Below are 15,100 nucleotides of genomic sequence, written 5' to 3' on the forward strand. Positions count from 1 at the left end.
TACAATAGAATACTACTTAGCCATAAAAAGAATGGAATTCTGCCATTTGCAACAACATGGGTAGACTCATAGGGTATTATGCTAAGTGAAATAAGTCAGACGGAGAAAGCCAAATAGTATACGATATCATTTATATGTGGAATCTAAAAAATAAAACAAACTAGTGAATATAACAAAAAACAGGAACAGACTAACAGACATAGAGAACAAACTAGTGGTTACCAGTGGGGAGAGGAAAGGGGCGAGGGGCAAGGTAGGGGTAGGGGATTAAGAGGTACAAACTACTATGTATAAGCATACAAGGATAAGCAACAAGGATATATTGTACAGCACAGGGAATATAGCCAATATTTTATAATAACTATAAATGGAGTATAACCTTTAGAAACTGTGAATCACTATGTTGTACACCAGAAACGTATATAGTATTATAAATCAACTATACCTCAATAAAAATGTTTTTTGAAGAACGGCAATATGAAGTGTTGAAGAGAACATGGTGCAACGAAAACTCTCATATGTCTAATGGAGCTGTAAATTGGACGACCATTTTGGAAAACCTTTTGGCTTTACCTGGTAATGTTGAAATATGCATACACAAGGACACAGTGGTTCCATCCATGGAAATATGCTCAATTGGAATATGTGCTCATGTGCAACAAGAGGCATGTTCAAGAGTATTTACAGCAGCATTATTCAAAATGTGTATAATATTTCATGATAAAAAAGTTTAAAATTAGCAGTAATTTTAAAAATCAGTGTTCAGCATAACAGTAACAGTATCTACTAGCTGTGGAAAAATATGAAGGATATTTTCTTAGTTGCTTTTATTTGCATAATCTATAAGCATATACCACCCATCCACCCACCCACCCACCAACTAATCAAGACTGGTTTCTTGGTTAGGGAAATCTGTGGGACTGGGGGAAAGAACTATGTGAATGTATTACCTATTAAAAAATTAAGTTTAAAAGTTACCAATGGGCTCAAGATGGAACAGATACAATTCTCCCTATTTCTCCTGCTAAGTAGCTGGACATTATATACATAAAAAAAAAAAAGATAAGAAGACTGTCAGTTGGAGAGAAGGAGGCTAACTGCCTAGGGACCTTGGAACCTGAGGAGTGACACAGCAGTGATTTCCCTGAGTTTTCTTTTCACCCCATATATCTTGGACTGGGTGGTGGAGAAGCTGGCAACCCAGAATGCCAACTGGTGCAGATAAAAACAGTCCCAAGAAAGCCTGCTATCTCTAGCCAAAGTACCAGGAAAGGGCCAATGTAGTAAGAAAGAAAAATTTAGATAATTACTGCCCTACTCCAGCCAAGCATCACAGAAAAAAGCTGCAGCTCCCATCCCAATTCTCATCAGCAAAGGCTGAGTGGGGAGCCTAGGTTTTCATCCCTGCCTGGGGATAATGAGGCCCCTCCCACACAGTGTCAATTTAGGCTATGTGGGGATCTTGAACTTCTACCCCCAACACAGTAATGAGGTACATTTTTGTCTCCCCACCAGGGTGGTGTCAGAGGTGGTCTGGTGGGGAGCATGACATTCCACCTCCACCCAGGATCAACAAGGTGCCTGTCCCCTCTGGGGTGTCAAAGGAGGCTAATTAGGGACCTGAACTTCCACCTCCACCTGGCAATAAGACGGAGATTCTCCTTTTTTAGCAGAACAGTGTTGGAGGGAGACTGCAAAACACAAGATTTAAATAATACCCAGAGTCTCAGAGTGCCCAAAATATCCAGGACATAACTGAAAATCAGGCATCATGTGAAGAAGCAAGAAAATCTTAACTGGAATGAGAAAAGACAATCAACTGATACTGACACTGAGATGACACAGATGTTAGAATTATCAAGGATTTTAAAGCAGCCATTATAAAAATGCTTCAGGGATTTCCCTGGTGGCACAGTGGTTAAGACTCCGCACTCCCAATGCAGGGGGCCTGGGTTTGATCCCTGGTCAGGGAACTAGATCTCACATGCATGCCACAACTAAGAGTTCACATGCCACAACTAAGGAGCCTGTGAGCTGCAACAAAGGAGCTCACCTGCTGCAACTAAGACCTGGAGCAACCAAACAAATAAATAAATATTTTTTAAAAAGCCTGGCTATGCATTAGAGTCATCAGAGGAACATTTTGTCCCTGTGCTAACAGTACTTTGTTATTATTTTTTTAAAAATGCTTCAATATACTTAAATGCAAAACCAGAAAGTCTCAGAAAAAAAGATATAAAGAAGAACAGAATGGAAATTTTAGAACTGAAAAATAGAATAACTAAAATTTTAATATCAGTGGAAGAGCTCAACAGCAGAATAGAGAGGACAGAGGAAAGAATTAGAGAACTTGAGGACAGAACAATAGAAATGATCCAATCTGAACAACAGAAAGAAAATTGACTGGACAAAAAATGAGCAGAGCCTCAGGGACCTCTGAGACTATAATAAAAGATCTGGCATTCATGTCATCAGAGTTCCAGAAAGAGAGGAGAAAGTGTGGGGCTGAAAAGTATTTGAAGAAATTATAGCTGAAAATTTCTCAAATTTGGCAAAAGATATCAACTTAGAGTTTCAAGAAGCTGAGCAAACCCCAAAAGGATAAACCAAAGAAATTATACGAAGACACATTATAGTCAAACTTCAGAAAACTAAAGACAAAGAAAAAATCTTGAAATCAGCAAGAGAGAAATGACACCTTACCTATAGGGGAAAAACAATTAAAGTGACAGCAGATTTCTCACCCAAAACCATGGTGGAGCGAAGGAAATGGCACAATTTTCAAGTGCTGAAAGAAAAGAACTGTCAACCCTGAATTCCATATCTGGCAAAATTATCCTTAAGAAATGAAGCAGCCATGGCCATTAAGTACATGAAAAGATGCTTAACATCATTAATTATCTGGGAAATGAAAATCAAAACTACAATGAGATACTACCTCACACTCACTAGGATGGCTAGAATCAAAAAGTCAGATAATAACAAGTGCTGATGAGGATTTGGAGAAATTGGAAACTTCATACAAACACTGCTGGTGGGAATGTAAACTGGTGCAGCTGCTTTAGAAAACAGTCTGGCAGTTCCTCAAATTATTAAACATAGAGTTATCATTTGACCTAGCAATTCCACTCCTAGATGTATATATATACTTGAGATAAATGAAAATATATATCTGCATAGAAACACGTACGCAAATGTTTACAGCAGCATTACTTATAATAGCCAAAAGGTGGAAACAACCCAAATGTACATCAGCTGACAAATGAATAAACAAAATGTGATACACCTGCACAATGGAATATTATTCAGCCACAAAAAGGAAGGAAATACTGATACATGTTACTACATGTACATGCTACACTTCTTCCCTATTTATTTGCCTACCTACATATATATCTGCTGACCTATTATGGACTGGTGACTTCCTACTTTATTCAGTGGGTTATAACATATTACTATCATTATTTCTTTTGCTACTTAAATTGTCCCAGGTTTAGCCAGAGGGAGCTCCTTAAAAACATTATGCTGAGTCAAAGAAGCCAGACAAAAAGATCACATGTTATGTGATTCCATTCATGTGAAATGTCCAGAAGAGTAAAGTCTATAGAGACAGAAAGCATATTAATGTTTGCTTAGGGTTGGAGGAGGGAGGGAGGTGAGGTGGGGCAGAGTGATGGCTTAGGGGTATGGGGTTTCTTTTTGAGGTGATGAAAATGTTCTAAAATTGATTATAGTGATGGTTGCACATATCCATAAACATACAAAAAACACTGAATTGGACACTTTATTTTTAAACTAAATTTATTTATTTTTATATTTGGCTGTGTTGGGTCTTTGTTGGTGCACACGGGCTTTCTCTTGTTGTGGAGCATGGGCTCTAGGCACATGGGCTTCAGTAGTTGTGGCACACGGGCTCAGTAGTTGTGGCTCATGGGCTCTAGAGCACAGGCTCAGTGGTTGTGGCACATGTTGCTCTGCGGCATGTGGGATCTTCCTGGACCAGGGCTTGAACCCATGTCCCCTGCATTGGCAGGCAGATTTTTAACCACTGCGCCACCAGGGAAGTCTCTGAATTGGACACTTTAAATGGGTAAACTATGGTATGTGAATTATATCTAAATAAAGCTGTTACTAAGAAAGAAGAAATGAAGGGGAAATCAAGATATTCTCAGAAGAAGGAGAACTAAGAAAATCTGTTTTCAGCAGACCTACCCTAAAAGAATGGCTTAAAGGAAGTTCTCTAAACAGAAAGGAGATGGTAAAAGAAGTCTTTGAACATCAGGAAAGAAGAAAAATGGAAAGAGAAAAAAAATATGGTTAAATACAATAGACTTTCCTTTTCCTCTTGAGTTTTCTAAATTATATTTGAAGGTCAAAGTAAAAAGTATAACATTTTTATGATGTGGATCTCCATGTATGTAGAGGAAATATTTAAGACAATTGTAATTGGTGAGGGTAAAGGGACTTAAAGGGAGCTAAGTTTTCTACACTTTACTCTAACTGGTAAAACGTCAACACCAGTAGAGACCTATGTGGTGATGGAATAGTTCTGTATCTGGATTATTGTACAGGAATCTACACATGTGTAAAATGGCAGAGAACAACACGCACACCGCAGAAATGTCAATTTCCTATTTGTGATAATTGTACTCTAGTGACACAGGATGCAACCATTAGGGGAAACTGGGTAAAGAGTTACATGAGACCTCTCTGTACCATCTTTGCAACTTCCTATAAATTTATAATTATTTCCAAATAAAAAGTTTTAACAAACTACTAAATTATCCTCAGAAAGATTGGAGTAGGGGACACAGCAAAAAAGATCAAGATGCTATTAAAAAGGAGCACTCACAGGAGTTCCCTGGTGATCTAGTGGTTAGGATTCGGCACTTTCGCTGCTGTGGCCAGGGTTCAATCCTTGGTCGGGGAACTGAGACCCAGCAAGCCGTGCAGCACAGCCAAGAAAAAAGATAAAAAAGGGGGGGAATTCACTTCTTTCCTCTCTATCTGCCTACCTATGTATTATAGGGTCTGGTCACTTCCTACTTTATTCAGTAGATGATAATCTATTACTATTATGATTTCTTTTGCTACTCATATTGTCCCAGATTTGACCAGAGGGAGCTCCTTCAAAGTGGCTCCTGTGTCATTTTGACATGTTCCCATCTTTTGAGTGCTTCATTACTTCCCAGCACAATGAGTTCTTCCAGAATCATTTTGTACTTTCTCTGTTCCAACCCTGCAGTCAGTCACATCTCCAAGAAGCTCCAGTTCCTATTAGTGACAAATGGTAACTCAAGGTGTGCTCATTGTGCCTGGCATATAATTGTCATTTCAGCAGTCAGAGAAAGGAATGTTTTTCCTTATAGGAGAATGCCAACTAATCAATATAGAAGAAATGATGGAATTAGAAAAACACCATTAGGGAAATAGCACCATAATTAATTGTTACAGGCAAGAATCATTGCTAGATGCTACAATCAGCGGACAAAAGCATGAGAAATAGTCTCAATGTATACATAGTCTCAATGTATCTCCCCACAACCTAGTTGTTAATTACAAAGAGAAATATAGTAACTTTACAGTACCTGACAGATGCCAGGTGATCAAAGTTAACATTATCAATAAAGGACAAATTGGTATTGAATTCTTGCCAATGTGAGGCACTGAGAAGAACACAGCATCATTTCTGTGATATTTGACAAAAATGAAAAACCTGAATCTAATTATGAGGAAGCAGGAAAAAAAACCCAAATTGAGGGACATTCTTCCAAATGGTGTCATGAAAGTCAAGGAAAGGCTAAGGAACTGTTTCAGATTAAAGGGTAAAGGGACATGACAACTAAACATAATACATGAGCCTGGATTGGATCTTGGATCAGGGGGAAATACTATAAAGGATGTTATCGTGACAACTGGGAAAATTATTTACAAATTGTATGTTAGTGAAACCGAGCAGGACCCTGTGGGGCTCCTGGGCATGGAAGCCTTTCTGTTCCCTGTCCTTTTTTTTTTTTCCAAGATTTTTGTATTTATTTATTTATTTATTTGGCTATGCTGCATGGCTTGTGGGATCTCAGTTCCCCGACCAGGGATTGAACCTGGGCCCTGGCAGTGAAAGCCTGGAATCCTAACCACTGGACCAACTCCCTGTCCCACATCTCTTGTTTGTAGGGAATAGATTCCAACCTCCATGACCTTCCCTGACTTCCAAAGGGCAGATTTGAACAGTTGCTAATCAGCTAAGGGAGGGGATGCAGAGACAAAGGAGAAGCAGCCAAGAAACAATAGTGCAGCCTTGGGGCAGGGTCCTGGTTCCTCCTCAAGGGATACACATAATATCTTTGAGTTCTTTACAGAACTAAAACCCCCAACAAATGGAAGGTGTTAGCATTCTTCATTCCAGAGAAGACCACATGAGGCCAGATTAAAGGAACCAGAGAAGCTCATCAAGAGACTACCTGAGACCAGATTAAAGGAGTGCAAGCCCTGCACACACTCTAATCCTTACCAGCAAGCCTGCTCTTGAACCATTGCTATAAAACTCCTCATCCAATCCTCCCAGGTTGGGACACACAGTTTTTCGGGGCAGGAGCCTACTGTGTCCCCATTTGTCTGGCAAAGCAATAAAGCTTCTCTTCTCTACTTCACCCAAAACTCTGTCTCTGAGATTCGATTTGGCACTGGTGCACAGAGGCCGAGTTTTTCACCTCATTAGGTAATTAGATAATACTCATCAAATATTAGATAGTACTAGATCAATGTGCAATTTCTTGATTTTGATAACTGTACTGTGATTATGTAAGAGAATGTCCTTGTTCTTAAGAGATACACATTAAGTATTTAAGGGTAAAGGGGAATTATGTCTGCAAATTACTCTCAAGTCGTTCAGAAAATAAAGTTTTAAATATTTCTGTGTGTATACACTACATACATACATACATATATACATAAATTGAGAAGAGAAAGCAAATGTGGCAAAATGTTAACAATTAGCGGCTCTGGGTGAAGGGCAAAAGAATCAAACGTTTCAAAATAATTAATGCTTTAAAACTCTTAGTAGAAAATATAGGTAAATATTTGTTTAGGCCTTGGGGTAGGTGAGGATTTCCTAAACAACACAAAAAATGCCCTAAGTATCAAAGACAAGATCTAGTGATTCAACTGTGAGGAAATGAGGAACCTTTATTCATTGAAAGACCTTTGTTCTTTGGGGGCCCTTATTAGTGAGTGTTCAGGGGCACAGAGCAGGCATGGAACTCACAGTATCTGCTCCACCACCAGCAGCTCCGGGGGCAGATCCACAAGCACTGGGTGGTGCCCAGCACTTCTCCATCCACTAGCTCTCCTGAGCACAGCCCCAAGGGTTGCTGAGAGCAGGACCTCCACCTGAGCCTCTAGCAGCATGTCTGACCTACTCCCCTTCACTGCACAAGGGCACTAACCCAGGGAAAGCCCTGGGGTCAGGCTTGAGGGAAGCTCTCATTCTGCCTGCCCATCCTCCTGATCCTTGCTCTCTTGCCGGTGACCCCAGGACAGACTGGCAGGTGTGTAGGTGACACAGGGGAGGAACCTCAGGTGGCGGGGAGGAGTGGCTATTTGCCAACCAGTATGGGAAAATTAAAATATTCTATCATTTGGCACTGGTAAACATTTTTTAAAAACTTTGTTTTACCATTTTTAAAAATTGAAGCAGGCTTCCCTGGGGGCGCAGTGGTTAAGAATCTTCCTGCCAAGGCAGGGGACATGGGTTCGAGCCCTGACCTGGGGAGATCCCACATGCCACAGAGCAACTAAGCCCATGCACCACAACTACTGAGCCTGTGCTCTTGAGCCTGTGAGCCACAACTACTGAGCCCACGTGCCGAGAGCCCGTGCACCACAACAAAGAGTAGCCCCCGCTTGCCACAGCTAGAGAAAGCCTGCGCACAGCAATGAAGACCCAACACAGCCAAAAACAAATTAATTAATTAAAAAATAAAATAAAACTTGAAGCATAGTTAGTTTACAATGTTGTGTTAGTTTCAGATGTATAGCAAAGTGATTCAGATATATATATATATATATATATATATATATATATATATATATATATATATACTTTTTCAGACATTGTTAAATATTTTAACAACTCTGACAGCCCAAGCTGGTGGACAAAAGATCACACTCATCTGTCTCTCCCTCCCTGGGAGTCACACAGGGAAAGGGTAAAAAGACCGTGCCAGGCACAGATGCCCCTCTGATCCCTTTCACTTTGGACTCCACCCTGGCTGGGTAGGCTTATGTGATGTGATGGAGAGGGATTTTGGAGCTAGTGACTTGGATACAAAGTTGCTAATATAGAACCACCCAGATTCTAGCCTCAGCAGCCACATACAAAAAGGTTCGGTTTTATGGCCCATTTCTACCATGGAGGATGGCCTGTGTCTCTGCCACCACCAGGACACTTACAAGGACTCCCTCATCCTAAGTGAGGATCCCCACTCCAGCTCTTGACAGCTTGCCAGTGAACCACACAGCAATGTCTCAGTCCCAAAACATTCTGCACTCTCACCCCAAGGGAATGCTGTGCTGCCAGGATTGGCCACTCACTGCCCATTCTGTCCCTGGCCATCTGCTCTGTCCCACCCTGCAGCCAGCTTGGGGCTCAGTCCCCAAGGGCTGCTCTCACTCCTGCCCCAGCACACTTCTCCATCACCTCCTGTGATATACCCCTGCCCTTCTAAACCCTATCCCAGCCTAGCAGGAGGGTTCCTAGGGCACTTACTAGGCTGCCTGAAAGTATGCAGTGTAGCTCACTGTGCCCTCGCCTGGGGCTGGGGGTGCCCTAGTCTTTCCTGCTCCCATGCTCCTCCCTCTGGCTTTCCCTGTTTACCCTACCCACTCCTGTCCCCTAACTTCTCCCTGCTCCCTCTCCTGATTCTTGTTCCCTCTGCATGGTCCCCATCTGACTCTTCCTTCATCCCTCTGTTTACTGTTCCTTCTAAATGTTTCTTGTTATTTCTGACTGTCCCCTGGTCTGTTTCCTGATGCCTCTGTTTATTGCTTCCTCTGATTGTCCCTTGTTCCATTGTTCCATGCCTCCTGTTTCTTCTTCCCTCTGACTGATCCCTGATGCCTCTGACTGCCCTGTGTTCCCTTTGACAGCTATTCCTCTAGCTGATCCTTAGTCTGTGGCACCATTCTGGTTGCACCCTAGTCCATCTGGCTGCTCCCTGGTCCTGATGAACCTTTCTCATTCCTTCTAGTTGACACAGACTGACTGCCCTTTGACTCCTCTGACTTCTTTGTAGACCCAATTCTTCCCTGCTCCTTGGTCAGTCCTGGAATGCATTTCTAATATGCTCTCATCTGGTGCTCTGCATCTGGTCCATGGACCACTGTCTGTGAAGTGCTGGTCTACCTGGCTCCTAGCCTAGGCTCTTGATCATCAACATATACTACTTCTGTGTGCTTTGTGCCACAGCTGGGTTCTGTACTTTCACCTTCTGCATCACTTGCATTACATCTGACTTTTGACTGGCTCCTTTGGCTGTTTCTTGGGCAGGGTGACCAACTGTCCCAGTTTGCCTAGGACTTTCCCTGTTGTAGCAGTGAAGTTCCACATCCCATGAAGCCCCTATTGCCCTATCTCAGGGAGCTCTGGATGCTCCCCAGACTCTCTCTGGCTTCTGCAACTGTCCCTTAACCCCAGTGCCCACTACATGGGGCCTCTGGCTTTGGGAATGGATACTATGCCTTCCAGCTGTTCTCTAGTCCCTCTAGTTGTTCCCAGGTCAGACAGGCTGCTATCCAAACCAGATATATCTTTGATGTCCACTTTGCTGTTCCCTCTGGCTACTCCCCAACCTCTACGACTGTTCCTTGTTGCCTCTGGTGCCCTTGGCTACTCCTCATCCTCAGAGGTCCTTTTGCCTCTCCAACTGTCCCATGGGTCTGTCCCTTTCCTGCCCCTCCAACCTGTTCTACAGCCTCAGCAGCTGGTCCCTAGCTTCCTCTGGCTGCTGCATTTCCCAGGCTCATCTTTCCCATTTCCCATTTCTGTTCCCCAGTATCTCTGCCTTTCCGCATCCTCTCAGATTCTCCTCTGACCCCTGGTACCTCTTGAAGTGGCTTGTCTGGCAGGCTCTTACCCAGTACACCAAACCTTTTTGCTTTTTCCTTTTAGCTGATTCTTCTGTTTCCTTGTCCCTGTGGATGGTCCCTGTTCCCTCTGGTTGATATCTGGTTCCTCTATTTCCTGGTCCCTCCTCCCATTTTGAGATCCTTCTAATTGTTCTCATATCCTCTGGCTCTTCCTTTCTCCCCACTATTAACACTTCTCCAGCCCCAACTACTGTTTCTTGGTCTCTCTGCTGCTCCTGGCCTCTGGCTCTTGTTTCCCATTTCCTCTGTTTGTTCCACTGATTTCCCACCTGTCCCCTGGGCCCCTTGGCTATCCTCTATTTCCAATAAGTGCAACATGGTCCCTCCAGCTGTTCCCTGTGGCTATTCCTCATCCCTCTTTCTCTTACTGACACCTCTGCCTGTTTTCCAGCTTAAGCCACTATTTCTTAGCCCAACTGGCTGTTCCTCACCCCTGGGGACATTTTTATTGGTTCCTTGGTATCTCTTCCCATTCCCTGCTCTCTGACATCTAATGAAAAAACTAAGAACCTAACAAATAAATACGTGAATAAATAATATTTACTAGGGCTTGGTCATTTCCATCTCTTCTTGCAAATGGGCAGAGGTCTATGTTTGGGAAGGAAGACATGAATGGAGAAATGTGCCTTGCAGAGATCAGAATCATTCGTCTAGAAATTTCCACACATTGGCTGGGCAAGAGGCCATGTGCAGAAGGACTTGGGAGGACCACATTGTTGTGGCCCCAACCTGTGGGTCTGTGAGTGATATGATGGAGAAGAGCCTGGACAAGGACAATTTTCCAAGAGTGGAAGTGCCCTACTGTTAGGCAGCAATTCGTTTACCATTCAATGTCCCTATACCTTTGACTCAAAATATAATTTCAGTGACTTGGGCAAAAAGATTTAAGTGTAAGAATTTCACCATAGCAGTTTTCATCACAACAGAAAACCTAGAACACCCTAAATTCACGTATAGTGGATTGGTTAAATTAAATATAGTTTATCCATAGGATATAGTTTATCCTATGCATCATGTGTGTGTGAAGAAAAATATTTACTGCCTAGAAAATTATATTAAACTGCCAAGTTAAAAAGGAGACAACCAAATACTATGATTTCATTTTTAAACTTGAGCTATATAATGTATATGTGTGTGGTATGTATGTACACTCACAGCCCCACATGTATACCCACATACATGTACATACAAAGGAAAAAAAACTGTAAGGAACTATAGCTAAATGTTAACAATGATTAACTTTGGCTAATGCTGGAATTATAAGTAATGTTTTATTCTCTTGTATTTGCTTACCTGTATTTTCTAACATTATATTGTGAAATAATGAAATTATGAAATAGTAAACATCAAAATAATTTTTTAAAGTTTAATATTATCCTAATGACCACATGACCCTGAGCCCCTGTGACAAGGAGCCTGTCCCCAGAGGTGACAGCATCCACAGGACAGTCGGAAAGAGGGAGCTGTGGGGCAAGGTCTGGCTCCCTCATCATCTTGCTCTGTTTACAGAATCTCAAGGGGAACTTTTAGTGGGAAACTTGGTCTTGGCTATTGTGTGGTGAGGGTGGAAGACATGGTCAGGAGACAAGGTTCCAGTCCACTGCTGTCACTCACAATCCCAGAGGCCTGGGCAAGTCATGTACCTTCTCAGGCCACTTTACTCATCTTTGAGAGGAGGAGGAAGCAGAAGGGCCCTAGAGACTGTGGTCACCCTACTACCCTGCCATTCTCTAAGTTCCAAAGAAAGGGGATTTTTCTGCCCTAGATCAGGATAGAGGAGAAATCACCAAGTCCCCAAGGATCAGGGGAAAGCAGGCTCTGGTAGGGATCAGCTGAGTGTGTGCACAGAGCCAGTGAGGACTGAAGGGCCTGTGCTGGGCGTCAGGGGGTAGCGTCTCCCTGGCTGGGGCCAGTGGTCACCCCCACCCAGACCTCGCTCGCAGACACCCTGCAGGGAGCTGCCTCCCCCTCCTCTAGGCTGTGGGGCTGACCCTCCCATCTCACCTTTCCTCCATCGGCTGCATCACATTTTCCACTGAAACAGGAAGGGCTCTGGATGTGGGACACCAGCCACGTGGTGTTCATGCAGCAGGAAGATGGTGACCTGTCTCAGGGACACCAAGTCCAGAATTTGCCCCTCCTGTGACACACTTGCCCCTGCCCTGAGTCCCTAGTGACAGGTCAGGGCCATCTCCTCACTGAATAAACTCCTGTCCCTTGAGCTCTGTCTCTCCTCACCTCACACACACTGCCATGTCCCTCTGCAGCCAGGGCTGGGGACCACTGGGGAGAGCTCCGGTTGGCTGGCATTGTCCCGCTGAGCCTCAACCCTCAGGCTCTCCTGCTGACAACTCCGCTCTTCCCGGTACCCTGAGGCCAGGCGGGTCCGTGGACTCAGCCAGAGCTTCTGGGGCTGGAAGGAAGATCCTGCAGCCTTCACTACGGGGTCTGGCCCAGGGGCTGCGCAGAGACTCCAAGAAACCTGGAAAGACAGTGTCCACGTGGTCAGTCATTCAGCATTCACCCCATAAATGCTTCCTGGGGACACCAAAGTATAGTTTACAACACTGGATACTGTGGAAGAGAAAAGTTCAGTAATCAACAGCAAGTATTAGCATACAATATGGAAAAAAACTCATGAGATTTGGTGTAAAACGTATGAGAGTTTGAATTCCAGCTCTTTTGCATTCTAGCTGGAATCTGGGGAAGCCACTTTAGTCTGAGTTTCTTCACCTTAAAACTGAGGATGGGGGCTTCCCTGGTGGCGCAGTGGTTGGGAGTCCGCCTGCCGATGCAGGGGACACGGGTTCGTGCCCTGGTCCGGGAGGATCCCACATGCCGCGGAGCGGCTGGGCCTGCAGGCCATGGCCACTGAGCCTGTGCGTCTGGAGCCTGTGCTCCGCAACGGGAGAGGCCACAGCAGTGAGAGGCCCGCGTACCGCAAAAAAAAACAAACAAACAAAAAACTGAGGATGAAAACACCCATCTCATAGGGCTGTTAGAGTTAAATGACATGATACTTCAAAAGCACTCCTATTTGGCATCAGGAACACACTCCACTGATATTAAATATTGCTGTTATTATAAGGTGCAAGGAAAGTTTTATTCAGTACCTCATTTAATTTTCACACTCATCCTATGAACTAGGCATTACTTTTGCTATTATTCCCATTTACCATCAGGTAGAGCTGTTCATAAATATTAAGAAATTTGCCCCAAGATCTCTTAGATTAGGGGGAAGGACAGGGATTCAAACCCAGGTCTGCCTAGCTCCAAAGTACATTTTCTTAACTACTGTGCCATATGGTATTCTATACGTGGAAGAATCACAATAAACATTACTTCTGTTTCTTGCTGCCTTTAAAGTGCTCTGGCTGAAGGATGACATGTCACATGTGATAAACCAAGCGTCTGTATAATTCAGTGTACATTCTGGGCAACTTATAGAGCCCACCCACCCTCTTCTGCCAAAGATGAAAACATAAACTCTTTGTCCCCTCTCTCCCAATTTCCATCTGGCCCTGAAAGTCAGCATGTCTGCACAGGCTCCTAAATCGGTAACCTACACTGCTTGACAAAAACTGTGTCCCAAATGGTGCCATCAACTGGTTTCCATAGGTTCCTCAAATAATCACCAACACAGGCAACACAACCTCAATAGAAAATCAACTATTAATCTGCTCAATGCCCCCTGGATCCAAACCTGACCTCCTATAGGACTCCATAACTCACAGCCCATATGTAGAGTCAATGACTCCCATAAACCCCTCAAATATAGACCTTCCGGTCCATCACATACTAACTCACACAGTCCTGCAATTACCGATGTCTACAGGTCCCAATCAATGACTCCCATAGGGCTCCTAAAACTGTCTCCCAAAGACTTAAAATCCCAGGCTTGCAATCAATCTTTCACCACCTCAGTGTCCCAATCAATAACTCTCATGGACTGACTGATGACTTCAGATACTTTAGATAACTTCAGACCTCCAACTCTTATAAAACCTCAAGAATTTCTACAGAGGTCTCAATCACTTACCAACATATGTCTCTAATTATGTTTCTTCAAGGATTTCCCAAGATTATCACTCACTGACCCAACATGAATAGCATCTATAGGCCCTGGATTATCTAATCCTATTGGACTCTAACTCCGTGATGCCCCCCTACAGAAATCCTCCCAATCCTTTACTCCCAGAGGAACCAAATCAACCCCAAATCTGGTTTGGTATTGAATTTAAAGAATAAAAAGAAAATTTAAAATGCTTCCAGGCAGAAACAGCATGTTATTTACAATGGAAAGGGATCACAATGGCACTAGATTTATTTGCAACAATAGGAGCCATATTAGAAGAAAACATCTACAAATTATTGAAAGGGACTGCAATCCAAGAATTTTAAACCCACTCTAGCTGAATACCATGCTTCCGTTAGAGCAAAAGACAATTTTAGACATACAAGCACTTATAACATTATATGCCAATATTAGAATCTCAGGAGAATACTCAAGGGGATAGTCTAAGCAATTGTAAATTCAATAGTAACAGAAACCTCAAAATTGGAGGAAAGCAATTTTGAGAAATGATTATTGCAATTGATATATAGTTATAACTGAGTAAAGAAAAATGTATGTAATTGGGCATCTGGAACAAATAAGATTATTACTATTAATAAGTGGAAAAAATTTTAATACCCTGGGGAAATTTATTGAGTGAAATGAGGAGGAGGAAAATTATGCATCTCTTTTACTAGATCCAAATAATATTGAAACATTATTTGGATTTAGAAATAGAGAAAATATAGACAATCACATTTGTAAGGAAGGTGAAGGCAACTACTAGCAGAAATTGATAAAGATAAAACTCCAAACTATAATTCCAAAATAATAAGAAATTAGAGGGGAATTAAGAGAAACATGACCAAATCAGCAAAAAAAAAAAAAAAGGAAAAGAGA

At 42.8% G+C, this 15,100-nt stretch overlaps 1 protein-coding gene across 1 annotated transcript in view; it reads right to left on the reverse strand.

The window, feature by feature from the left end:
- ZNF41 (zinc finger protein 41) overlaps positions 1 to 12,456 on the reverse strand; it is a 25,097-nt gene extending 12,641 nt beyond the window's left edge. The window contains 2 exon segments of the mRNA XM_065900950.1: positions 12,298 to 12,332; positions 12,334 to 12,456. Coding sequence (XP_065757022.1) covers positions 12,298 to 12,332; positions 12,334 to 12,456 — 158 coding nt within the window.
- Positions 12,457 to 15,100: the final 2,644 nt, after the last annotated feature.

Source organism: Phocoena phocoena, chromosome X, assembly GCF_963924675.1.
Source record: "Phocoena phocoena chromosome X, mPhoPho1.1, whole genome shotgun sequence".
NCBI lineage: Eukaryota > Metazoa > Chordata > Mammalia > Artiodactyla > Phocoenidae > Phocoena > Phocoena phocoena.